At 40.0% G+C, this 24,873-nt stretch overlaps 1 protein-coding gene across 2 annotated transcripts in view; it reads right to left on the reverse strand.

Annotated features, from left to right (window-relative positions):
* The window catches only part of NCAPD3 (non-SMC condensin II complex subunit D3), a 70,968-nt gene that overhangs the window by 26,081 nt on the left and 20,014 nt on the right, over positions 1-24,873 (reverse strand). For both annotated transcript variants that reach the window (XR_013404449.1, XM_002799890.4), the window contains exons 10-20: positions 24,254-24,379; positions 23,863-24,115; positions 23,394-23,450; positions 22,734-22,823; positions 14,321-14,394; positions 13,668-13,802; positions 12,362-12,582; positions 4,811-5,002; positions 4,380-4,477; positions 4,144-4,259; positions 496-603 (exon numbers count right to left, since the gene is read on the reverse strand). Coding sequence is in view for 1 of the 2 variants with exons in the window: in XM_002799890.4 (XP_002799936.3) it covers positions 496-603; positions 4,144-4,259; positions 4,380-4,477; positions 4,811-5,002; positions 12,362-12,582; positions 13,668-13,802; positions 14,321-14,394; positions 22,734-22,823; positions 23,394-23,450; positions 23,863-24,115; positions 24,254-24,379 (1,470 nt within the window). In the remaining variant the exon portion in view is untranslated. The remainder of the gene's footprint in view (positions 1-495; positions 604-4,143; positions 4,260-4,379; positions 4,478-4,810; positions 5,003-12,361; positions 12,583-13,667; positions 13,803-14,320; positions 14,395-22,733; positions 22,824-23,393; positions 23,451-23,862; positions 24,116-24,253; positions 24,380-24,873) is intronic.

Genomic DNA, 24,873 nt, shown 5'->3' on the forward strand with positions numbered 1-24,873 from the left:
TTGGGGCTCCAAGGTCATCTGTGTTTTGAATTGTCAAATCTTTATTTCAGTCATTACTTTGCAATTGCTCAGCACTATTCCCCAGTTCTACTGTCTGCTGTTTCAAACTGCTCAGAAGACATGTTAAATTTTTTAAAAAGCAAACACACAAACTGAAAAGAGTATACTCACATTATTTCTTACCTTATATTTCTAAGCTTGACTATACCAACCTTACAACACACACTGTGTTTTCCCTACTGAAATCAGGCTTCTCGTAAGATTGAACTAGATGAAGTATATATACCATTGAGTTTCCCCCCGATAATAAGTATATAAGAAACAAATGAATAGGTTATCAATTTAAAAATATCTTCTAAAAAGAGAGAGTAAGCTCTAGGCCAAGACAGCCCTTTTGTTAAAAGCATTTAAAGTGTACATTACAAAGTCATCTTTAACACAACCTCACTGATAAAATGGAAGCGTAAAGAATGTTTAGGAAAAGCAGTCACTTACCAACAGGTCTTCGTCCATATTCCCTGTTCCGTTCTCCTTCAGAACGATGCTGGAAAGGCGGTGCTCACAGGTGGAGAGGACATCCCCACACACCTGCTTCAGCAATTCCTATGGCAAGTCAAAAGTCATCTCTGAAGGGCCCCGCACATCTCCCAGACGACCCATGAAACACCATGTTCTCAGAAGAAACTGATCTTCAAATGGATAGGCTGTAGGGGTGCTTTCTATCCTTCCTCTTTCCCACAAGTTGTCCAAAACCACAACGACATGCGTTTAGAAACCTAGCCATGAGTTCTGGCTAAGTGGAATTTATAAACAACAGTGTATATATCATCTTTCTTTCTACATTTGCCCTATAAGACCAAAAGGCCAAATATTTACAATGACCCCAAGCAGTAATTTATAAGAGATCTATAATAGTAGTGCTCCTCCAAAAATACAGAAATAAGTTGTAGTTTTGCTGGCATATACAGATGATGAATTAACTACTGTGATAAACATTTTTTAAAGACATAAAATAAAGAGTTGCTATTCTTCTGAAATTTATTCATTAGGAACAAGTTTTCCGTGTCTCTTACTGATTACAGTAACTTCAAGGGGTCACCTCTAGTGCACATCGGACTGTTCCTCTATGCGAAGGAAGAGAGAGCTCCCAACCGCATTCTAGAATTCTTGGACCTCATTTTCTGTGGGAAACCATTCCAAAACACCTAGGTTGAGCTAAGTGCTTCCATCCCCTTGCTTCCATGTTACCCGATGCCGATTTTTATTTTAGGAATGATTACATTATGCTGAAATTATCTGCTGATGTGCATACACCCACCCTACTCCTCTGCAGTGCCTTAGGAAGGGACCTGTGTTAACCATTATCCAGTGCCTAGCAGTCCACAGCCTGGCACTATGAGCAATGCTTTTAGCCTGACTTGCCCTAATGTGTCTTGAAACTATTGCCTTTATTACTTTTAAAATAACTATTACACTTAAAATTTTAACAGCTTGCACAACCTGGACTACAACATTGGCCCACAGAGTTTCTGCAATTCTTATGCTTGATCCCGATGAGGCCAGAACCTGGGTAGTATGACTGGTAAGTTTCGGTATCACAGAATCTGGGAAAGCCGACAAGGCCACCCAATCCTGGCATTCTCTCCACATGGCAGCGTGTTCCAAGTTCTTGTCCAGCTTCTCCTGAATACCTCTAATAACAAGGGACATGCTCTGGGATAAGCCCTCCATTTTAGGCAGACCTTAGTAAGTTTTCTCTTCAGTGCACCAAAATGTATAATTTCCATTCATTGGTCCAGATAGGTTGTCTGGGAATACCAAATAAATCCAATTCTTTTATTTGAAAGTCCTTCATAAATTTGAATTTAGCTAGGCAGCCTACCGTCCCCAACCCTTCCCCTCTCCATGCTAAAGACTCCAGGCCCTTCTGCAGTTCCTTACAGAACTTGCTTTGTGATGCCCTTAATAATTTAGCTGCTCTCCTCTAGTCATATTCAATTTCATCAACACTTCTCTGTAAATTTGCCACTGATACTGAATTATAGAATGTGTCAACTTAGATTTAGCCAGGACACAGGACCACTGCTCCTCTTGTTCTAGACACTATTTCCACTAATACAGTCCAAGATCTCATCAGTTTTTTAATGACAGCCACAAAACACATAACACAAATGCCCAAAGACAACAGTCCTTTCATATATACTGCTGCTGAGCTATATCTTTGGGTAATCTGTTGCTCTCAGTAAAATAAATGATATTCACTTACAAAGAAAAGGAGAAATGTGTTTAGAGGAAACAAGTGGGTCACATGGATTGAAAATATCCTAACATTCCAGAAAATCTCAGGGCCTTGCTCCTCTGTCAACCACCAAGTGAGGCTGTGTCGGCAGATTAAAACCGTGAGGTTGTGTCGGCAGATTAAAACCGTGAGGCCGTGTCGGCAGATGAAAACCGTGGCAGTCTTTGCTAACGCAGTAGTAACCCCACCTGTTTCCAGCTCTCAGTGTCTAACCTGAAGACAGTTCCTTGCCTTCCTCATAGGCTCTCATGACAATGTAACCACCGTCCTAATGGCCCTGGGCCGGCAGCAAGCGGCAGATGACTTCCTAGGCCCTGACTGCGCGCTGTACACATGATTCTTTTTCCAACCAGTGCTGGTGAAAAGAAAATTAGGAAAAAGTCAGAGGCCTTAGTTCTAGTCCCAGCTCTGCTGGTAGTAAGTTGTGTACCACTGAGCCTGGAAGACTTGCAGTTTCATAGTCCGTTACGTAAATTCCTCCCTGATCACTCTTTCCTCAGTCTTACCATGCCTGTAATCCTAGCACTTTGGGAGGCTGAAGCAGGCGATCACTTGAGATCAGGAGTTTGAGACCAGTCTGGCCAGCATGGCAAAACCCTGTCTCTACTAAAAATACAAAAATTAGCTGGACCTGATGGCATGTGCCTGTAATCTCAGCTACTCAGGAGGCTGAGGCACAAGACTTGCTCGAACCCAGGAGGCGGAGGTTGCGGTAAGCTGAGATTGCGCCGCTGTACTCCAGCCTGGGGGACAGAGCAAGACTCCATCTCAAAAACAAAAATAAAAGTTTTTCATATAATTTCTTGGGTCTTGAGAAAAAGGGTTAGAAAAATCAAAGAATGCAAGTATCCCTTTCACCAATAAAAGAGCCTAAAGATAGATACCAGAAAAACACCAGATACCATTTCATAAGAAATAGGTCAACAGTCTTAAGTCCCAAGCAAAAAAGTTACAATCATTGTTTTAATTGATCTGTTAGAAGTAGAAAATGTAACATCTTAAGGAAGGGTTTTCTTTTATGAACTTGGTCAAGAAAAGGAAGCACAGGAAGGTAGTTGGAGAGATCAGCTGAAGCCATCATTTTCTTTTATTCTGGAAAACTTAAATATATTCCAGCAATTATTTAATTTTTGTTTTCTGTAGCCATTATTAATAACCCCAGCTCTAAATTTTTTCGTTAGGATTGGTACTAAGAGTGTATCTCCTGATAAAAACAGAATAAATATATGGTAATAAAATGATTTCTTCAGAGTTACTGGTATGCATACCTTTTAAGGAGTCAAAGTAACTCTCTGCCTCATATAAATCGCTGATTTGGATTTGTGTTTATGCATATAAACATTAGCTGCGGGCTGTAGCCAACTTTGGGGACATGATACCAACAAGAGATGTTTGAGTAGTGTAACCTCATCGTAACAGGACAGGCATGTCCAAGATTATGATTTATCAAAAGGTCAGAAAACTGTTATGGAGGGAACTTCCTGCTTAAGTGGAAAATTGCCTATAAATGTTCTTGGAATGAGAGTGGAGGGGGAGAAAGATAACCTTGCAGAATTCTCACCAGGAAATGACAGACAGTCAACAGGAGTGCCTACCTAAAGACACCTGTCCCTGCGATCAAGGTGGTGACCATCTACGGGAGCCATTTCTCTTCAGCAGCTCAATCTTCTTGGGGAATGTCAATTGCCAGTTATGTAAACCTTGCCTTGTCGCGGCAATAGCTGCTGGGGACATCCTTACATGTCCTCTTATTTACAGAACATGCTCCTCAAACTTCAAAACACATACAGTAACACCCTAAGCACAAAGAAGTCAGAAACGTATCAGGGAAAGTCTGGCCATACCTGCTCCTCTGCTGGTGTCTCTGCAGATGCTCTACAAAGCCTCTGCAAAGCGTCCACAGCTGAACTGATCACCTCTAGAGACCACTGAAATCCACTCAGCTTACGCTTGACAGCATCTATGAAGGAAGTCAAAACCCCCGAAGTTCAACTGCTTAAATATATTCAGGTACACACACACACACACCCCTGAAATGAACAGCAATGCATTTTCAAGTAAGATTCTCCAACACACTCACCAGTCACTTTGTCCCGGGTGCTCTTAGGAAGATGCTTTGCAATATGCCCAATCACACACAGAATATGTCCTAAGGTGTTTGAATTGGGATTCTGCTGACTAGAGAAAGGGCAGGAGAAATATCAAGGGAGAAGCAAGTTAAACACTGCTGCCAACAAAGGCCTTTCTTCTGGATTATTAACACTGGAGGAAGCAGGATAGGTAGCACGGCTTAGGAGTCAAGCTGTGGGAACATCAAGACACTTACTGTACTTGGACAAAGGGGAAATGGGTTAAACATGATTCTTATTTTTTCATGCTTGTTTTTATACCAGGTTTTAAACAGAAGGTCTCTGTATATGAACAGCTATGAAAAAGGCCACTTCCTTAAGCCTTGGGCTTTGTTTCTAAGACTCTTCAGTGTCATTAGTGGTCAAATCAGAAGATACAAACCTGCTGATTTTCTCCCAGGACTGTATTATTCTGCTGTAGTCCAGCCTGGGTGAGGAGCCAGCAATCTTGGAAAGCAGCATCCAGGCAGGTGCCGAATGTTCCGTGCCAGTGTGAGATATTATATTGTTTACAAAAGTGGATGAGAATTTTTCTTTCTTGGACCAGATATGAAAAGCCTTATTTAAATATCGGCTAGAAAAAAAAAAAAAAAAGATAGAAAAGCAGAATTGCAACTGTAAATATACAACACAATTCAGATCAGCGCCTCACTGAAAGGGTATCAACTTCTGCTGCTCCAGGACTCATGTGGCACATGAAACTTTCACAGATTTTCCTAATTAGTGGCATGTCTGATATCAAACTAGGTATCTTTTAAATTTTTATTATTCTATAATCAGTTATATTCATTTTTCCCCTCATAAAATATTTCTTAAAGCAAAGAATAAAATTTCACGATTCATTTGAGACTCTTCTCCTCTCCTCCAAAATTTCTACATAACTGCATGGGGTCAGTTACAGATACATTCAGAGCTCACACAGTTACAGTGACAAAAATTAGTAACATTGTCCTTTTTTCAATGGAAGGATTGTAAATGACAACCTAACAATTAAACATGATATTGAATGAGCTAAAATATGCAATAACTTAATACCACTCAGAAATAGATATTTCAAACCTTTTCAAAACAAAAACAGTGCTTCTGATGTACTAAAGTGCTTGTGTTATACTAGTATTTTTTGAGACAGGGTCACATTCTGTCACCCAGGCTGGATCACAGTAGTATGATCACAGCTCTCTGTGTAGCTTCCACTTCCTAGGTTCAATCAATCCTCTTCCCTCAGCCTCCAGAGTAGCTGAGACTACAGGCATGGTCATCATACCTGGCTAATCTTTTTCCCTCTTTCTTTCCCTCTTTCTTTCTTCTCTTTCTCTCTTTCTTTTCTCTCTATCTCTCTTTCTTTCGAGACAGGGTCTCGCTATGTTGCCTAGACTGGTCTTGAACTTCTGGGCTTAAGCCATCCTCCTGTCTTGGCCTTCCAAAGTACTGAGATTATAGTTGTGAGCCACTGTGCCTGGCCGTCACCGTTGTTTTAGAACTATCTCTTATTTTACTTCTTCCCATGTCACTGAATGGGATCATATGACTCATGAGACAATGCCATATATATATTTAAATGAAGAGAAAAATACACCTCTTCCCTTGATTAATTTTTCTTAAGACTTCTGGGAAAACATATACACATACACACACACACACACACACACATCGGGAATTCCTCATTAAATTGTTTTTAAAAGGGAAATTCTCAGAGCATACAGAACAAGGTAACTATAACAAAATAAACACATCTATATACCATAATAAGCATACGCATATAAATGAAGTTTTGTTAATATATCAGCTATTAAAAATCCATCCACAGATGTCGAATCTTACTACAGTTAGCTTACAACATGATTTATGTCTGACTTATGTCCAAATACCACAAGATATAAGCAATGAACAAATATTTTAAAATTTATTTTAAAATAATTATATAAAATATTAAGTAATGTTTATTATATGTAGCCAACAGAATGGGGAAAAAATTCTCTGAACTTGCAGAGTTCAGAAAACTTGTAGAAATCTCAAACTTGGCTCCTCTTTGACAACTCCCAGCCCTCCACTCCCACCCAGCCTCCCAGCCCAGCTGAGGGCCACAGCCATTCCCCACCTGGGCGGACTGTGACCCAACACACTAACCTCTAATCTTAGTACCAAAACCAACGGCCATGCTTCAGGCCCATCTCCATGGCCTCCATCAGAGGTTACTGACTACTCCTTTTGCACTGAGACTGTGGTCCACCAGCTGGATCTCTTTTCACCTCCTTTAACTAATTCCTGTCTTCTAATAACTAATTGCTGATTTGAAAAGCTCTATTCTTAGTCCTCTTATCTCCAACCTAACTCTGGGTGACCTCATGCATTACCAAGAGCTCCTAACTGAGATGTGATAAAGCATTCCAAGTCAAAGCTGGGCTTCCATCTCCAGCACACCCTCCGTCCTCAACCTGCCTGACCTCTGCTCTCCACACCTATTGATCAAGGCATTTTCCTGAGATTTGGTAGAGCCTTCCGGCCTGAGCTTTCGCATAACTATGTCCTTCCTGGTAACCCTCACTATTCTGGCCGCTTAATTCCCACACATTCGCAAATATTCTGCCCATGCCAGTACTTCTGGGAAGCCAGCCTAAGCTAGAAGAAGAAAGAAGAAGGACAGGAAGAGGAAAAAGAGGAAGAAATAATCACCAAAATGCCATGTGCCTTTCCTCTGTTCTCCTGTAGCTCCATTTCCACTAAAATTGTGACTTGCTTTTGTCTATTTCACCAGACCAACTGGAGTAGAGGAAGTGCACTGAACTATTCTGTGAATCTCCAGCACTTAGAACCAGTCCTGGAAAATGAAGTCCTCAAAATATGTTTGTTCAATTGAATCAACTATTTCCTCTTCCAATTCCTCCAAACCTCAGGCTCAGCTTTCATCACCTCTACCATTCCCTCCTATAGGGCCTTCACAGAGGTGATGAAGTTAAAATGTGGCTGTTAGGGTGGGCCCTAACCCAAGTTTAACGTGAGAGAAGAAGCCAGCTTCCTGGATCAAGTGGGGACTTGGAGAACTTTTCTGTCTAGCTAGAGGATTGGAAACGTACCAATCAGCACTCTGTGTCTAGCTAAAGGATTGTAAATGCACTGATCAGCACTCTGTAAAAATGTACCAATCAGTGCTCTGCATCTAGCTAAAGGATTGTAAATGCACCAATCAGCACTCTGTAAAAATGTACCAATCAGCGCTCTGTGTCTAGCTAAAGGATTATAAATGCACCCATCAGCACTCTGTAAAAACGCACCAATCAGCACTCTGTCTAGCTAAAGGATTGTAAACGCACCAATCAGCACTCTGTAAAAACATACCGATCAGCATGCTGTGTCTAAAGGATTGTAAATGCACTAATCAGCACTCTGTAAAAATGCACCAATCAGCACTCTGTGTCTAGCTAAAGGACTGTAAACACACCAATCGGCATGCTGTGTCTAGCTAAAGGACTGTAAATGCACCAGTCAGCACTCTATAAAATGGAGCAATCAGCGCTCTGTAAAATGGACCAATCAGCAGGACATAGGCGGGGCCAAATAAGGGAATAAAAGCTGGCCACCTGAGCCAGCAGCAGCAACCTGCTTGGGTCACCTTCCATGCTGTGGAAGCTTGGTTCTTTCGCTCTTCACAATCTTGCTGCTGCTCACTCTTTGGGTCTGCACTGCCTTTATTAGCTGTAACACTCAACACGAGGGTATGCAGCTCCATTCCTGAAGTTAGTGAGATCACAAACCCACCAGGAGGAACAAACAACTCTGGACGTGCCACCTTTAAGAGCTGTAACACTCACTGCGAAGGTCTGCGGCCTCACTCCTGAAGTCAGCGAGACCACGAACCCACCAAAAGGAAGAAACTCCAGGCACATCTGAACATCTGAAGGAACAAACTCAGAACACACCATCATTAAGAGCTGTAACACTCACCGCGAAGGTCCGCGGCTTTATTCTTGAAGTTAGCGAGACCAAGAACCCACCAAAAGGAATAAATTCCAGACACAAAGGGTGTCCTTGTAAGAAGAAATGTCGACACAGAATGAGACACCAGGGATATGTGTGAGAACACAGCCAAGGAGGGAGGCCTCAGGAGAAATCCACTCTCCTGGCACCTTGATCTCAAATTTCTACCCTCCAGAACTGTGAGAAAATAAATTTCTGTTATTCAAGCCACCTGCTCTGTGGTGTTTTGTTATGGTGGCCCTAGCAAATTAATACAAAGAGCTGTATCAATTAAAACTTCAGACTAAAAAATGCCTATACAGAACTGTGCCCTTTAAAAAATACTAACACATTCTGAACAGTCTGTTTTTGAATGTATACTACTGAATAAGACATCTGTAGTTATCACCCATTTCATCATTAATATTATTTATTTGTACCTTTTTTTCTTGTCATATCTCGGCAGAAGTTTATCTTTTCCATTAGACTTTCCGAAGACTCAGTTTTTCCTTCCTAGTTTTTAAATTTCCAGTCTTAATTTTAGCATTTCTTTTCCTCAAGTTTATTCAATGACTTTTTGCAACTTCTTAAATTGAACCTTTAGCTCATCAGTTTTCAGTCCTTTCCTTTTCTAATACACATAACATTACATATTTCCTCCTACGTATTTCATTAAATGCATTCTACCAGTTTTGGCACGTATTGTTCCAAAAATCTTACAATTCACTGGTCTTTGACCTTGGAGTTATTTAGAAGTATCTTTTTTAATTCTTCAAATACTCTTTTTTGAGGTTTTCCTTTACATTATATAATGCTCAGAGAACATTATCCTATTAATATAGAATTGTTGATATTTAAGACTGACTCTATGAAATAGTACATAATCAATTTTTATAAATGGTTCACATAAACTTAGAAATATGTGCTTCTGTTGGGCATAGGATTTTATACGTATTCTTCAGGAACACATACCTCTTCCAGGTATAATTCCTTTATGAGTAACTTTCTTTACAACTGATGACATTTTAATTAAATTCTATTTGACTCTATTTTAAATTCTGTTCTATCTGATACAGCCTTCTTTTTGCATTATTTTTCTAGTAACCTTTTTCTTACTTTCACCATTTCTGGTAATTTTATTTTAGGTGTGGATCTTATAAACAGTATGTAGTTGGATTTTGGTTTTTATATCCAAAGATTTTTTCCACTAACTGTTAAGTGTAAGTCATAGACATTTATAGAGATTACTGACCTATTGGATTAATTTACCCCTTTATTTTATGATTTCAATATACCATGCTTTTTATTTCCTTCTCATTTTTTAACCTCACTTCTGTTCTGCCTTTTCTTGCACTGAACTTTCTTCAGTGTTACTTCTGTTCTGCTGGCTCAGAAGTTACATACGACTATCCCTGGTTGTCTGCAGTGTTGACTCGAGTTTAATGCTAATGAGCATCTCTAGTCTCCTATCCAATGCTAGAAATGCAAGTAAATGCACCCTCCAGCTCATCCTACATACTATTTTATATTTTAGCTTCACCTGGCTTTCAGTCATCCCAGTTACTCATCCTCGTATCATTGTTGTTACTGATTTGCAATGGCTATGCTTAATTTAGATTTATCTATGTGTTTATCAATTTCTTAGCAACCTTTCCTTCTCATATGCCATTCCTCCCTTCTGAATTCAGTTTCCATCCTTCTGAGGTACATTCTTTTTATTTTTTTGAGACAAGGTCTTGCTCTGTTGCCCAGGCTGGAGTGCAGTGGTGCAATTACAGCTCATTGCAGCCTCCACCTCCTGGGCTGAAGGGATCCTCCCACCACAGCCTCCCAAGTAGTTGGGACTACAGGCGTGCGCCACCACAAATGGCTATTTTTTTTTTTTTTTTTGTAGAGACAAGGTCTCACTACATTGCCAGGGATGATCTCAAACTCCTGGCCTTAAGCAGTTCTCCCGCCTCAGCCTCCCAGAGTGCTGGGATTATAGCCTGGCCTCAAGTACATCCTCCATAGATGGCCCTTTAGTGAAGGGGTAGTGGTGATAAACACCCTTGGTTTTCCGCTAGTCTCAGTATGGCTTTATTTTACCCTGTATGTTGAATAATCTGGCTGGGTGTAAGATTTAAACTTGATGTGAATTATGTGAACGAGTTTTGAAATGTTTTTCTGAGACTTTTTTTTGAAATGTTTTTGAGACATTCAGAATTGTCGACTACTTGTTTTGCTTGAAATCCTCACTCCCTGTTTCCATTTGAATCATTTTCTCATAGTTGTTCCTCTACCTCTTCATACTTTTTAAGTCTTTTTGACATGGCTATCTTTCTCTGTTGAAGCCTTCAATGCACATCTTCTGCAAGGTTCCTCTTCTAAGCTTGCATTTTTTCTTACTCATTTTATAATCTCCTTAAGCAGTTCCATCCACAACCTGATTCCAGGTTTCATAATGAGCCCATGTTTGTTTGTTTGTTTTAATGTCTCCTTAAAGACCTCTGAAATAAACGAATACCAAAAAGAAGACAAAATTTTAAGCAACACTGGAAAATAAGAAGAGTTGCCATGAAATCAGAAGTCAAGAGTAATTTCAGAAAATGTGCAGCACATGAGTTCTGGGCCACTCTTTTTCAAGTGTTAGGCAACTTGGGCAGAAGTGGCTATCACCTACAATGATAAACAGAGATTGCATGGTGGTTACACAGGTATACTCTCCTTGTGATATTTACTGACCTTATGGTTTGTGTACTTTTCAAGACATGCTATACTTCAATAAAAAATTTTTATAAAGAAAAATAAATTTTAAAACCTCCCAACAGCTTCTCAGGAGCTGTAGAAGGCCTCTCCTGCTTTTCTGCAAAGAATGACTACTACTTTTCATTAAGTTAACATGAATTAATACACTGAGCATGTATAAGGAGATATCTCTAAGGAAAGTGCAAAAGCAGTAGACTCTATTATTGGCTAAATCTCTCCCTTCTAGAAATCTCAGCAAAGCATGGAGTAGATACAAGTTGAGTATCACTTATCTGAAATGCTTGGGACCAGAAGTGTTTTGGATTTCGGAATATTTGCATATACTTAGAAAGATATCTTGGGGATGAGACCAAAGTCTCGTATACACATTATATGCACAGCCTGAAGGTGATTTTATTTTTCACTTGGGGATGCTGAACAGGCTGTATGTTGTGAGCCTGCATTTTGACTGTGACCTATCTCATGAGGTCAGGTGTGAGATTTTCCACTTGTGGCATCATGCTGACATTGTTTGGATTTTAGATTTTTGGATTTCAGATGCTCAACCTGTACTGAGAAAACCTTTACTGAATGAACACACTTTTTCAGGCATAAAGTTGTAATACCTAAAGAGATATGAAGAGATCCTGGAGTACAACGGCTGCCTCTTACAAATCAGGAAACTAAGGCTCAGAGAAAGTGATTTTTGCCAAGGCCGTAGAATGGTATCTTTTGATACTAAATCTATTCTCTTTCTACTGCAAGATGACTCCTCCATCATAGGTCCTAACTCCTAAACACAATATTCACTGTACAGTGTATGTTCAATAAATGTTATCAAAGGGGAGAAAGCCTGCAGCGTTAGTTAAGTCAATTAATCCAATAAGGTGTTAAAAACAGTTTAACTTGCAAGAGCTAGGAAGTCATCCTTCATGATAACCAGCATTGGGGAAACGTGATATTAATATGTATTTCCATCAGTGTTGTCTATTACATATTAAGATACCAATATGACACTGGAAAGTGTCAGACGGATGCACAGGAAGTGACCAAAAAGGTGTCACAAACATACAGTCGATAAAAATATCTAAGAGATTTGAAGTGAGTCAAGGAAAAAGAGACCAATATTGAATCTTCACATACACTAAGTAATCTGGAAAGCTGATTTTTCAAGGACCAGTAGGAGAAATTTATTAATACAAAGTCTTACAGTCTTCTTCTACAGGGAACACAGGTCATACAGTTAACCTACCTCAGTTCCTGGCTTTCCGTGGTGAGGAGAGTAAGAAGTGCCCAGGCGAGGACCTGGCTGTCGTCCTCAGAGTGAAAATGACTGTGATGCCGGATGTTCTGCAGCAGCAGCTGGTCCAGGCACTCCAGGGCCTTCTCCTGCACAGTGCTCTCACAGTCCATCACCACCGGGACCAACCCCCGCAGCCAGGCTGTCTGGATCTGCACGCATCTAGGCTGAGCCTTAGGAGTGAAAGATTATGACATAAGAAGGTCTAAATACAAGTCAGGGAAGTTGTGATCAACATTTTGACATGTTAAAAATAATCACACATTCAACTGCAAATAGACTACCAAGTGAAAAAAAAATAAAAAAATATACAAAAGCAAAGCCAGCTTAATGTAAATCAGTGCCAACCAAAATTTTAAACTTATACATTAAAGTCACTATTTTACTAGTAGAAATAAATCAGTACTTTTTTGGTCATTAAAAATCAAGAACAAATAATAAATATCCCAAAGAGCAATTAGAACACACACTGACAGAAAAAGTCAAAATATTCGTTGCTTAATGCCTTCTACCATGAAATAAAGAAATAAACATGCTTTTAAAATTCAACTAAAATGCTACCTAGCTGACAAGAGTAAATTAAATATAGTACTTGTGAGTCTGCTCTTCTGGCAGTATCATCCATCTATGCCCTAATTGACTAAATTTAGTCTAGGCCTCCAGCTTAAACAAATCAACTTAAAATTTTATTTTTCTGTGTGAGATTTAAAGCGAAGAAAAGGGTTGGGTGCAGTCACTCATGCCTGTAATCCCAGCACTTTGAGAGGCCAAGGCAGGCGGGTCACCTGAGGTCAGGAGTTCAAGACCAGCCTGGCCAACAGAGTGAAACCCTGTCTCTACTGAAAATACAAAAATTAGCCAGGCATGGCAGCACCTGTCTGTAGTCCCAGCTATTCAGGAGGCTGAGGCAGGAGTGCTGCTTCAACCCGAGAGGCAGAGGTTGCAGTGAGCCAAGATTGCGCCACTGCACTCCAGCCTGAGAAACAGAGCTGGACTCTGCCTCAAAAAAAATAAAAAAAAAAGTGAAGAAAGGGCTAACAATTGGCATTTGCTAGCATTAGTTCCTAATTATGTTTAATAGGAAGCACAGTCTATCATACATAATTCAAAGATACCTCCTCCCTTATGTTGTACAGTTCTACAGTGGACTTAAGAGTTTTTAAAGGTCAACTTAACATTTAGCAGCAGGTAATTATTGCATGGAATTACTTTTAATGTAAAATACCATGCATGACATATCTAATGTCCTGCCTCTCACCATAAGGAGTTCAGTAAGAGACTGGAGGGCCTGCTTCCGGACAGACACCGCAGGGTCCCGACACTGGTCCTGCAGAATCGACAGGTCTTCCTTCATGCCCGAGACATCACAGTGCTTCAAAATACTCACTAATACCTAGAAGGCATATATGCAACACGAAGTGATGACTGCATAGAATCAACTCAGAAAGATAAATTGTTAACAAAGGAACACTTCCTTTAAGTTTGTGGTTCTTAACATTTTGAGGTCATGGATCCAACCTTCCTCCTCACAACGTCCCATTTTTCAGAATCCAATTTGCTAAGGCCTCTCTCAAAGAAAAACAAATTTTATATAAACAAATACTTACAAACAATTTATGAACCTATTAAAATCCACCCATGGTCCCTAGGTTAAGAATCCCTATTCTAAACAAATTAAGGATATAAATTTGTGGTTCTTAAAAAAATCAGAAACCCTGTAGGAAAGCTTAAGAATAAATAATCTTCCAGTTCATCTATGATTCACATATAACGGGATCAGGGTCAACTAACAGTTCAGTGAAAAGCAAATTAAATAATGAATATGGTCTAGGAGTTTAAAAAATATCCCTTTGCATTTCCAAGTTTTTAGTGCTAAAAAAAAAAAACAAAATGTGCAGAGAAAACTCGCACCTGCAGCGCAGACTTCCTAACGTTGGTCTTCTCATCCCTGATTCTCTTTCTCAGCATTGCCATAACACATCTTTCTGTAGAGGGAATACCAAAGGGTCATCACAGCTGGAGAAAAGTCATACAGCAGCTAACATTTCACCACACAATACCCAGAAAATACACTCCTCTTAAAGACTCACTAGCTTGTTTTAAATCTTAAGAAATTAGAGTGTGGAAAAAGAAGAAAATATGGATAATTAGGTATTCACTGTAATGCATATAAACTTTGGAATATTAAAAACTTGGTTTTAAATCTTGGCCCCTACCTCTAAAATTCTGAATTTATCTCTTCCATTTTGTTTAGCTACAAATCGGAGTTTCTAACCCTTAGGATTATTTTAAAGATTTGATGAGGTAATATATAACAGTAGCTTTAAAATGTTTGACTTGAAGGCATTTTCTTATAAGAGACGGGGGTCTCACTCTGTCGCCCAGGGTGGTGTGCAGTGGTACCATCAGAGCTCACTGCAATCTCAAACTTCTGGGCTCAAGTAATCCTCTCTCCTCAGCCTCCCAAGTAGCTAGGACTACAGGCATGAGCCACCATGCTAGACTAATATTTTTCTTTTTTTAATTTTTTTGCGGAGACAGGATTGTGCTGTGTTGATCAGGCTGGTCTCGAACTCTTAGCCTCAAGTGATCCTCCCACCTCAGCCTCCCAAAGCAGTGAAATTATGGTAGTGAGCTACCACGCCCAGCCTTGAGGCTTCTTTATATTCTTAAAAATTACTGAGAACCCTAAAGAGATTATATTTTTTAATACGAATCAATTTAAACTGAGAATTGTAAAAATATTTACTAATTCCTTTTAAAATAGCAAGACATGTTACTGTTAGTACTTTTTCATAAAAAATAACTATATTTTCCAAAACAAATAAACAAAATATAGTGAAAAGGCTGGATGTGGTGGAACGTACCTATAATCCCAGCTACTGGGAAGACTGAGATCAGAGGATCACCTGAGCCCAGGAGTTCAAGTCCAGCCTGGGCAACACAGCAAGACCCCATTTAAAAAAAAGAATGGCATTGCTTTAGAGTATTGCAAACTTCAAAATGTCTGGCTCAATATAAGCTAGCTTATCTCTCATCTGGCTTATAATTAACAGGATTCTCATCTCTGTTTCTACCTGCAATCTGTTGCAATTTGGTAAGTCATGGAACCACTGGAAAACTCCAATACACATTCGTGAGAAAATCAGAGTGTGGGAGGCAAATGAACACTGCATTCATTTTTACTTCAAGGACCCCTGAGGGTTCCCAAAACACACTTTGGGAACTGCTTATATATAAGAAGGCAGCTTAAAAAATAAAAGATGGAAAACAATAGAGAAAAATCAATGAAACTAAAAGTAGTTCCTTAATAAGATCCACAAAACTAATACACCTTTAGCTAGACTGGGGAAGAAAATAAGAAAGAAAATTGAAATTGCTAAAATCAAGAAAGGAGGGACATTACTATTATTAGCCTTACATAAATAAAAAGGATTACAAAGGAATACTATGAACAATTTTATGCCAACAAATTAAGTAGCCTACATGAAATAAACAAATTTCTAGAAAGGCACAAACTATAGAAACTGACTCAAACAGAAATAGAAAATCTGAATATACCTGTAACAAGTAAAGAAACTAAATTAGCGGCAGGGCGCAGTGGCTCATGCCTGTAATGCCAGCACTTTGGGAGGCCAAGGTGGGTGGATCACCTGAGGTCAGGAGTTCAAGACCAGCTTGACCAACATGGTGAAACCTCATCTCTACAAAAAATACAAAAAAATTTGCTGGGCGTCGGGGTGGGTGCCTGTAATCCCAGCTACTCGGAAGGCTGAGGCAGGAGATGTGCTTGAGCTAGGAGGTTGAGGTTGCAGTGAGCCAAGACTGTGCCACTGCACTCCAGCCTGGACAAGGGCGAAACTCCGTCTCAAAAAAAAAAAGAAAGAAAGAAAAAGAAAAAAAAAAAGAAACTAAATTAGTAATCAAAAAAACTTCACACATACACACACACCCCTAATGATCAGACACTTTTACTGGAGAATTCTAACAAACGTTAAAGCAAAAACGAACAACAATCCTTCATGAACTCTTTCAAAAAATAGAAAAGAATACACTTCCTAGCTCATCTTAGGCCAGTACTACCCTGACAGCAAAACCAAAACATCTCAAGAAAACAACTGATAACGTTTGAGTATTTGCCCCGCCCAAAACTCATGTTGAATTGTAACACCTATTGCTGGAGGTGGGGCCTAGTAGGGGGTGTTTGGACCACTGGGGCAGATCCCTCACAGCTTGGTGCTGTCTTCATGACAGCAATACTGAGTGAGTTCTTGTGAGATCTAATCATTTAAAAGTGTGTTTCACCTTTCCCCTGACTCTCCCTCTTCCTCCTGCTCCCACCATGTGAAACGCCTGTTCCCTTTTGGCCTTCTGCCATGATTCTAAGCTTCCTAAGGCCTCCCGAGAAACAGGTGCCAGTGCTATACTTCCTGTACAGCCTGCAGAACCATGAGCCAATTAAATCTCTTTTCTGATACATTACCCAGTCTCACATCTTTTTTTTTTTTTTTTTTTTTTGAGAGAGTCTCACTCTGCTGCCCAGGCTGGAGTGCAGTGGCACAATATTGGCTCACTGCAACCTCTACTTCCCGGGTTCAAGTGATTCTCCTACCTCAGTCTCCTAAGTAGCTGGGATTACAGGCACTTGCCACCATGCTCAGCTAATTTTTGTATTTTTAGTAGAGATGGGGTTTCACCATGTTGGCCAGTCTGGTCTCGAACTCCTGACCTCAAGTAATCCACCCACCTTGGCCTCCCAAAGTGCTGGGATTACAAGCATGAGCCACCACGCCTGGCCACGTATTTCTTTATAGTAATGCAAAAACGGCTTAATACAACAACCAATATTCCTTATGAATATGACACCAAAATTCTCAACAAAATACCAGCAAACCAAATCCAGCAAGATACAACCATGCTTGGGATTTATCCCAGGAATGAAATGTCGTCAACCTATGAAAAATCAATCAATGTAAATTACACCACGGTAACAGAACACAATCATCTCAAAATAGATGCAGAGAACGTATTTGCAAATTCCAACACCTTTCCATGATAAAAACTCAGCAAGCTTGAAATAGAAGAAAACTTCCTCATGTTGATGAAAGTCATCCTAAAAAACTCACATCGTACTCAGCGGTGAAGACCAAAAGCTTTCCCCCTAAGTAAAGAAAAAAGACAAGGAAGTCTACTCTTTGACTTCTTTTCAACATCATACCACAGGCTGTAAAACAAAAATACAATTCTAAAGCTCTCCGACCATCTGAATGGTCTTCCTCCTCAGTCAGGGCACTCTAAAATTTAACCTGAAGACTGGTTCAGGCCATGACGGGAAGTAGGGGTGAGACACGCCTCATTATGCCCTCCAGCATTAACTTCAACACAGACTTTAAGTCTGGTAAGAAACATTTAAAATCTGTTCTCTCTGAAGCCTACTATCTGAAGGCTTCCTCTGCAGTAATGAACTTTAGTCTCCATCATCCTTTATCTTAACCCAGATAGTCCTTCCTATTGACCCCAGTTCTTTAGATAAACTCAACCAATTTTCAACAAGAAAAATTTAAAACCTACCTATAAGCTGGAACCTTCCCCACCTTTTCCTGCCTTTTGGGACCAAACCAATCTACCTATTAAATGTATTTGATTGATGCCTGATGCCTCCCTAAAATGTCTAAAACCAAGCTGCACCCCAACCACCTTGGGCACACGTTCTCAGGACCTCCTGAGGGCTGTGTCACGGGCCATGGTCACTCACACTTGGCTTAGAATAAATGCTTCAAATATTTTACAGAGCTTGACTCTTTTTGTCAACAAATGGGCAAGAAAAAGAAATGAAAGCTATCCAGATTGGAAAGGAAGAAGTAGAACTACCTCTATTTACAGATGACTTGTTCTTATATCAAGAAAACCCCAAGAAATCCATAAAACAATCATTAGAGCTTGTAATGAGTTTAGCAAGGTTGCAGGACAGAAGATCAATTATCAAAAATAACATGTAAAAACTGGCAATGAACAATTCAGAAATCAAATTAAGAGAGCAATTTAATTTGCAATACTATTGAAAAGAATAAAAATGCTTAGGACAAAATTTAAAGAGCAACATTGTTCACTGAAAACTACAAAACATCACTGAAACAAATTAAAAGACCTAAAGAAATAAAAAGACATCTGGTGTTCATGGATTAGAGGAATTAACAAACTAACATGGCAACACTCCCCAAACTGATGTACAGATCAATCCCCGTCAAAATCCAAGATGGCTTTTTTTTTCTTGCAGAAATTGACAATTGATCTTAAAATTCATATGGAAATACAAGGGACCCAGAAGAGCCAAACTAATTTTTTTAAAAAACAAAGGGACAGAAGGAGAACTCATACTTCCTGATTTAAAACTGACTATCACAGGACACCATGTTAATGCCAAAATATGACTTGGACATAAAAATTATTTCTGGGAAGATAATTAAAGCAGACAATTAAAAAGCAGCAGCAAACAGAGAAAAAGCTCTGTCTAACCTCCCCCTTTTCTTCCTATGGGCAGTATATAAATTCTCCTTTACTCACCAGGTCTCTACTCCCTTATCAGCCCAGAGCAATTCACAAAACTCACTCTATTATTTTCCTCCCACATACAGGCGGTCCCTGACTTAGGGTTTTCTGATTTTGCCATAATGTGACAGCAATGCACGTTCAAACCATACTTTAGAGAGTTCTGAATTCTGCTCACTTCCCAGCTAGTGACGTGCAGGACAATACACTCTCATGATGCTGGGCAGCGAGAGTAGCTCCCCGTCAGCCACCCCATCAAAAGGGGACAACAGAGAGTCTCCAGTGTGCTGTGCTGCCAACATTTTTTGGATAAGATGTCTTGTGTTATGTAAGTAGAGTTCTAAGCCACTGCCCTCAGTTACTTTGCACTGAGATCTCTCCCGCATAACACGCACTAGACACGTTAATAAACTTGTTTGTCTTGTTACAGGGGTCCATCCCAAGGAAGAACTCATGAGGACTAAAGAAGAAGTTATTTCCCCTCTCCTACACTAGAACACAACAGCAATCAACACGGTGTGGTACATAAAGACAGACACATAGATTAATGAAATAAAATTCCATTAATATAGAATATAGAGCACACATGAGCTTATACAAGTCAGTCAAGTGATTGTTTTACAAGAGTGCTAAGACACTCAAAGGTGAAGGAAGAGGCTGAAAGAAACAGTGCTATGTCAACTGGATAGTCACATGCAAAGGAGTGAAGCTGGACCCTCTATATCACAGCATATGCAAAAATTAACTGAAATTTGATCAAAGACCTAAATGTGAGAGCTAAAACTATAAAACCATTAGAAGAAAACACAGGAGTAATATTTGTGACTTTGGATTACACGGTGATTTCTTAGCTATGTGATACCAAAAGCACAAGTAAAAAAAGAAAGAGATAAATTGGACTTCATCAAAATTAAAATGTTCCGTGCCTTATCATAGAACACCATCTGAAAAGACAACCCACAGAATGGGACAAGTATTTAAAAATCATATACGTGATAAAGTATATATATAAAAATAACTCAACTCAAAAATAAAAGACAACCCAATTAAAAAAAGGGCAAAGGGTTTGAATAGACATTTCTCCAAGGAAAGCGTATTTATATGGCCAATAAGCCTAAGAAAATTTACTCAACATCATTAGCCATTAGGGAAATGTAAATCAAAACCACAAGTAGATACCACTTCATACCCACAAAGATGGCTAAAATAAAAAAGATGGACATGGCAAGTGTTGGTAAGAATGCAGAGAAATAGGATTATCATACACTGCTAGCAGGATTGTAAAATGGTGTGGCCACTTTGAAAAAGTTTGGTGGTTCCTCAAAATGTTGAATATGGAGTTACCATATGATCCAGCAGTTCTGCTCCTAGGTAAACACTCAAGGGGCCGGGCGCGGTGGCTCAAGCCTGTAATCCCAGCACTTTGGGAGGCCGAGACGGGCGGATCACTAGGTCAGGAGATCGAGACCATCCTGGCTAACACGGTGAAACCCCATCTCTACTAAAAAATACAAAAAACTAGCCGGGCGAGGTGGCGGGCGCCTGTAGTCCCAGCTACTCAGGAGGCTGAGACAGGAGAATGGCCCGAACCCGGGAGGCGGAGCTTGCAGTGAGCTGAGATCCGGCCACTGCACTCCAGCCTGGGCGACAGAGCGAGACTCCGTCTCAAAAAAAAAAAAAAAAAAAAACACTCAAGGGAATGAAACCACGTATCTATACAAAAACTCATACAAGAATATTTATAGCAGCATTAGTCACAATAGTCAAAAAGTGAAAACAACCCAAATGTTCATCAGCTGATGAATGAATAAACAAAATGTGGTGTATCCTTACAATCGGCTATTATTCAGCACAAAAAGGAATGAAGTACTGATACACGCTACAACATGAATGAACCTTGAAAACATGCTAGGTGAAAGAAGTCAGACACAAAAGACAACATAGTACATGATTTCATTTATGTGGAATGTCCCGAAAAGGCAATTTTTTATTTTTTAATTGTTTTAGACAGAGTCTCGCTCTGTCGCCACGCTGGAGTGCAGTGGTGCAATTTTGGCTCACTGCAACCTCCACCTCCTGGGTTCAAGCGATTCTACTGCCTCAGCCTCCTGCACAGCTGGGACTACAGGCGTGTGCCACCATGCCCAGCTAATTTTTTATATTTTAGGAGACGGGTTTTCACCATGTTGGCCAGGATGGTCTCAATCTCCTGACCTCGTGATCCTTCCGTCTCAGCCTCCCAATGTCCCGGGATTATCGATGTAAGCCACCGCGCCTGGCCCAGAATAGGCAATTTTATAAGGAAAGAAAATTAGTGGCTGCCAGTGGTAGAAGGAAAGGGTCATGGGGAGTGACTGCTAATGGGAACGGGGTTTATTTTTCAGCTGATGATATGTTCTGGAATTAGTCTGTACAATCTTGTGACTATACTAAAACAACTAAATTATACACTTTAAATGGTGAATTTTATGGTGTATGAACTCTTACCTTAATTTAAAAAAAGCAGAGCATTTGGCAAAGTGCATGGCATCTAAGTAACTATGCAAATTTTTTAATGTACAGTTAATGCCAACAATGTATGTCCTTTCAGCTTATGAACAACACACTGGAAACATGGGCTCTTTGCATCCCCTAACTTTCATAATTTTTAAGCATCATTAAATCACCTCAACTTGATATTGCTTGAAAAAGTCTGTGCCACAGTAAATCCATAACCTATTTAGAGGAAGTCTGGAGCCAACACAAACATTCAGCATTTTTCCAGAGTATATTTTCCTACAACATTTAGAAAACGTGTTTATTATAAACGCAGTTATTGCTCTGAATTTGAGTAATACATGCTAACATCTAGCCTCCCGAACCCAATTTCATGCTGACCTTCTAGGCGGAATAATAAAAGCAGTAATCATCCTCAGGGAGCTTTCTGTACATCTCGGCACCTATCTCAGTGTTCCACATACGTGTGTGTACAAGTGTATATATGAGAACATTTCTGTGCACAAGCACCTGTCTCTCCCCTGCTTCTTAAGAGATGGAGCTCTGTCTCACAGACTTGTGCATCTCCAATGCCTGGAATGCTTTGGGAAGGACCAGATAATGTTTATTGAATAAATCAATAAACCTCATTATGTAATTAATCCTCTACGTACATGCTCTTTCTCTCTCTTATCTGTCTCTCTCTCTCTTTAAATCACTTTCCTAAATGTTGTTTCTACAGACTCCCCCAACAGTCGTCTGGGAAAGATGGGAGGGTGTTACAACTGGAAAACGACAGGCATACCTTAGATCATGCAGCTATTTAGTAACTGAGTTTTGGTACAAAAAAGCAGACTACCCTGCAGTGTTATTTTTATTTTTTATTTTTTAAACAGACTGTCGCCCAGGCTGGAGTACAGTGGTATGATCACAGCTCACTGTAGCCTGGAACTCCTGGGCTCAAGTCATCCTCCCACCTCAGCCTCCTGAGTGGCTGGGACCACAGGTGCACACCACCATGCCCAGCTAATTTTTATATATTTTTTTAAGAGATGGGGTCTTGCCGTGTTGCCCAGGCTGGTCTTGAACTCCTGGGCTCAAGTGATCTGCCGGCCTCAGCCTCCCAAAGTGCTGGGATTATGGGATTACAGGCATGAGTCACCACGCCCCGCCAGATGTTTCAACTCTTAGGGTGAATAAATCAGAAAAAAAACAAAAACAAAAAACCAAGGTTTTAGACTCTACTTACAGTTGTCTGAAATCCAGCAGCATTACCTGACAGAGATAAAATCTGACATACCTCCAGATCCAACTGTTTCACCACTGCAGTCTATGTTGATCTCCCCTGAGGGTTCGGAATGGTTAGATGTCCGCCTTTGGTAGGAAAGAGCTTTTTTTTTAAAAAAAAAAAAGTACAGTCATTAAGCTAAAAATGTGTTATACTTTTAATAACATTAGCAGGGCATGTTACTCATTTAAGTTACAACATTATTACTGAAACGAATTTCAACTTCTCTGATGAAAAAAGTACAATGTTAAAGTAGGTAATAAGGAGGTAAGAGAAACATTTTAAATATTCCACAAATTTTTGAAAGATAATCATTCAGGCCGGGCGCGGTGGCTCAAGCCTGTAATCCCAGCACTTTGGGAGGCCGAGACGGGCGGATCACGAGGTCAGGAGATCGAGACCATCCTGGCTAACACAGTGAAACCCCGTCTCTACTAAAAATACAAGAAAATTAGCCGGGCGAGGTAGCGGGCACCTGTAGTCCCAGCTACTCGGGAAGCTGAGGCAGGAGAATGGCGTGAACCCGTGGGGGCGGAGCTTGCAGTGAGCCGAGATCGTGCCACTGCACTCCAGCCTGGGGCACAGAGCAAGACTCCGTCTCAAAAAAAAAAAAAAAAAAAAAAAAAAAAGAAAGATAATCATTCAATATTTGAAAACGTATTGATCCATTACCTGATGAATTTCTCAGTAAGGTACCAGAGTGACTCTCTATTCCTGAAAACGTAGGACCTAAAAACAAGAAGAAAGATAAGGAACAAAGTCAGTATCACAAACTGAGTAAATATCCACAGAGGAACCAAAATCAAGATAATTAGGCTCAAAGACAAGGCAAATAGATTCTAAATTGCTGACAACTGATAACGTTCTCCTTGGGTATGCATTGAAACGGAGATTCATCCTAACACGACCAATGCTCACCTATGCAAAGCAACAGTAAAGGTAGCCTTTTAAAAGGCCTTGCAAATGTATCAGGCTCACCTATTAAAAAAGTTGACAATAAAATATACTAAAAATGGTTTTAAGGGTAACAACAGATCATACCATACTTATTACTTTTGCCAAAGAAAAGAACGACTCCCTTGCAGTCTATTTCTCAATGAGCACGAGACTGGTTTCCTGTCCCAGCAGTCACCATACTCACTGTTCATCAGGAGCTCCAGAATGCTCTCCGATGCACGGGTAACAGTCAGCTCCAGACAGTGTGCAAAGCTGGACAGTGCCTTGCTGCGGACAGTAGGCGCCTTGTCTAAGCAACGATCAAACATAATTTCCTGCACCAAGAACTTATGCTTTAAGAACTTCTGATGCTCCAAGGAGAGGGCATCATCCACCTCTCTTTCAGGCAGTTCCAACAGAGCTAAGACAACATCAAGAGTAAAAACCCGGTGTGGGATCTGGTAAAGCAAGATCGTAAGAACTGCCATCAGATAGGAGTAAGAACCAAAGAACCCTCCTCATTCAGACCTAGAAAAAGAGACCCTTTAAAAAGAGTTTAAAAAGGACCCAAGGTTTTATGCAGAGCTATCTCCTACCTTGGAACTTCGGGAGTATTTGTAAAGCCAGGCAATGAACATAGCGTACTCCCCACAAGGAAGTTTACTGAGCAGCTGGACTAGGGACTGGGCTGCAAAAGTACGATACTCTGATTTATCTACCACCTGAGAAGCAAAAACAGAAGTTGACCAACCAATATCCACCTGCAGGATGGCTGAAACATACTTTGTAAAACAAATTGAAAATCAGTGAGTGTAACTAGTTCAATGATCTTTAAATGCTAGGTAAATGACTAATAAATTTTAGGTTTGAGATCCCTTGAAAACTACTCTAAAGGAAATCTATAAACCATCTCTCCAGAAAAACACACACACAAATTTAGTATACAATTCCAGAGAGTTTTTAGATCCCCAGGTTTCATAAGGTTCAAATTAAGAATCATTTGTCTAAATGGTTATAAAAATGTAAGAGCTCATCATGGAAATTTGAACACTGGATGTTTGATAATATTAAGGAATTACTGTGAAAGGATATGATGGAATTTGCTTCAAAACACAATCCAGTATACACATGTTGGGGGATGTGGGGTAGGGGTTTAAGTGACACAAAACTGTGGAAGGTGTTGATGGGTATGTGGTGGTTTACCATCCTCTTCTCC

The sequence above is a fragment of the Macaca mulatta genome, chromosome 14 (assembly GCF_049350105.2).
Source record: "Macaca mulatta isolate MMU2019108-1 chromosome 14, T2T-MMU8v2.0, whole genome shotgun sequence".
Taxonomy (NCBI): Eukaryota; Metazoa; Chordata; class Mammalia; order Primates; family Cercopithecidae; genus Macaca; species Macaca mulatta.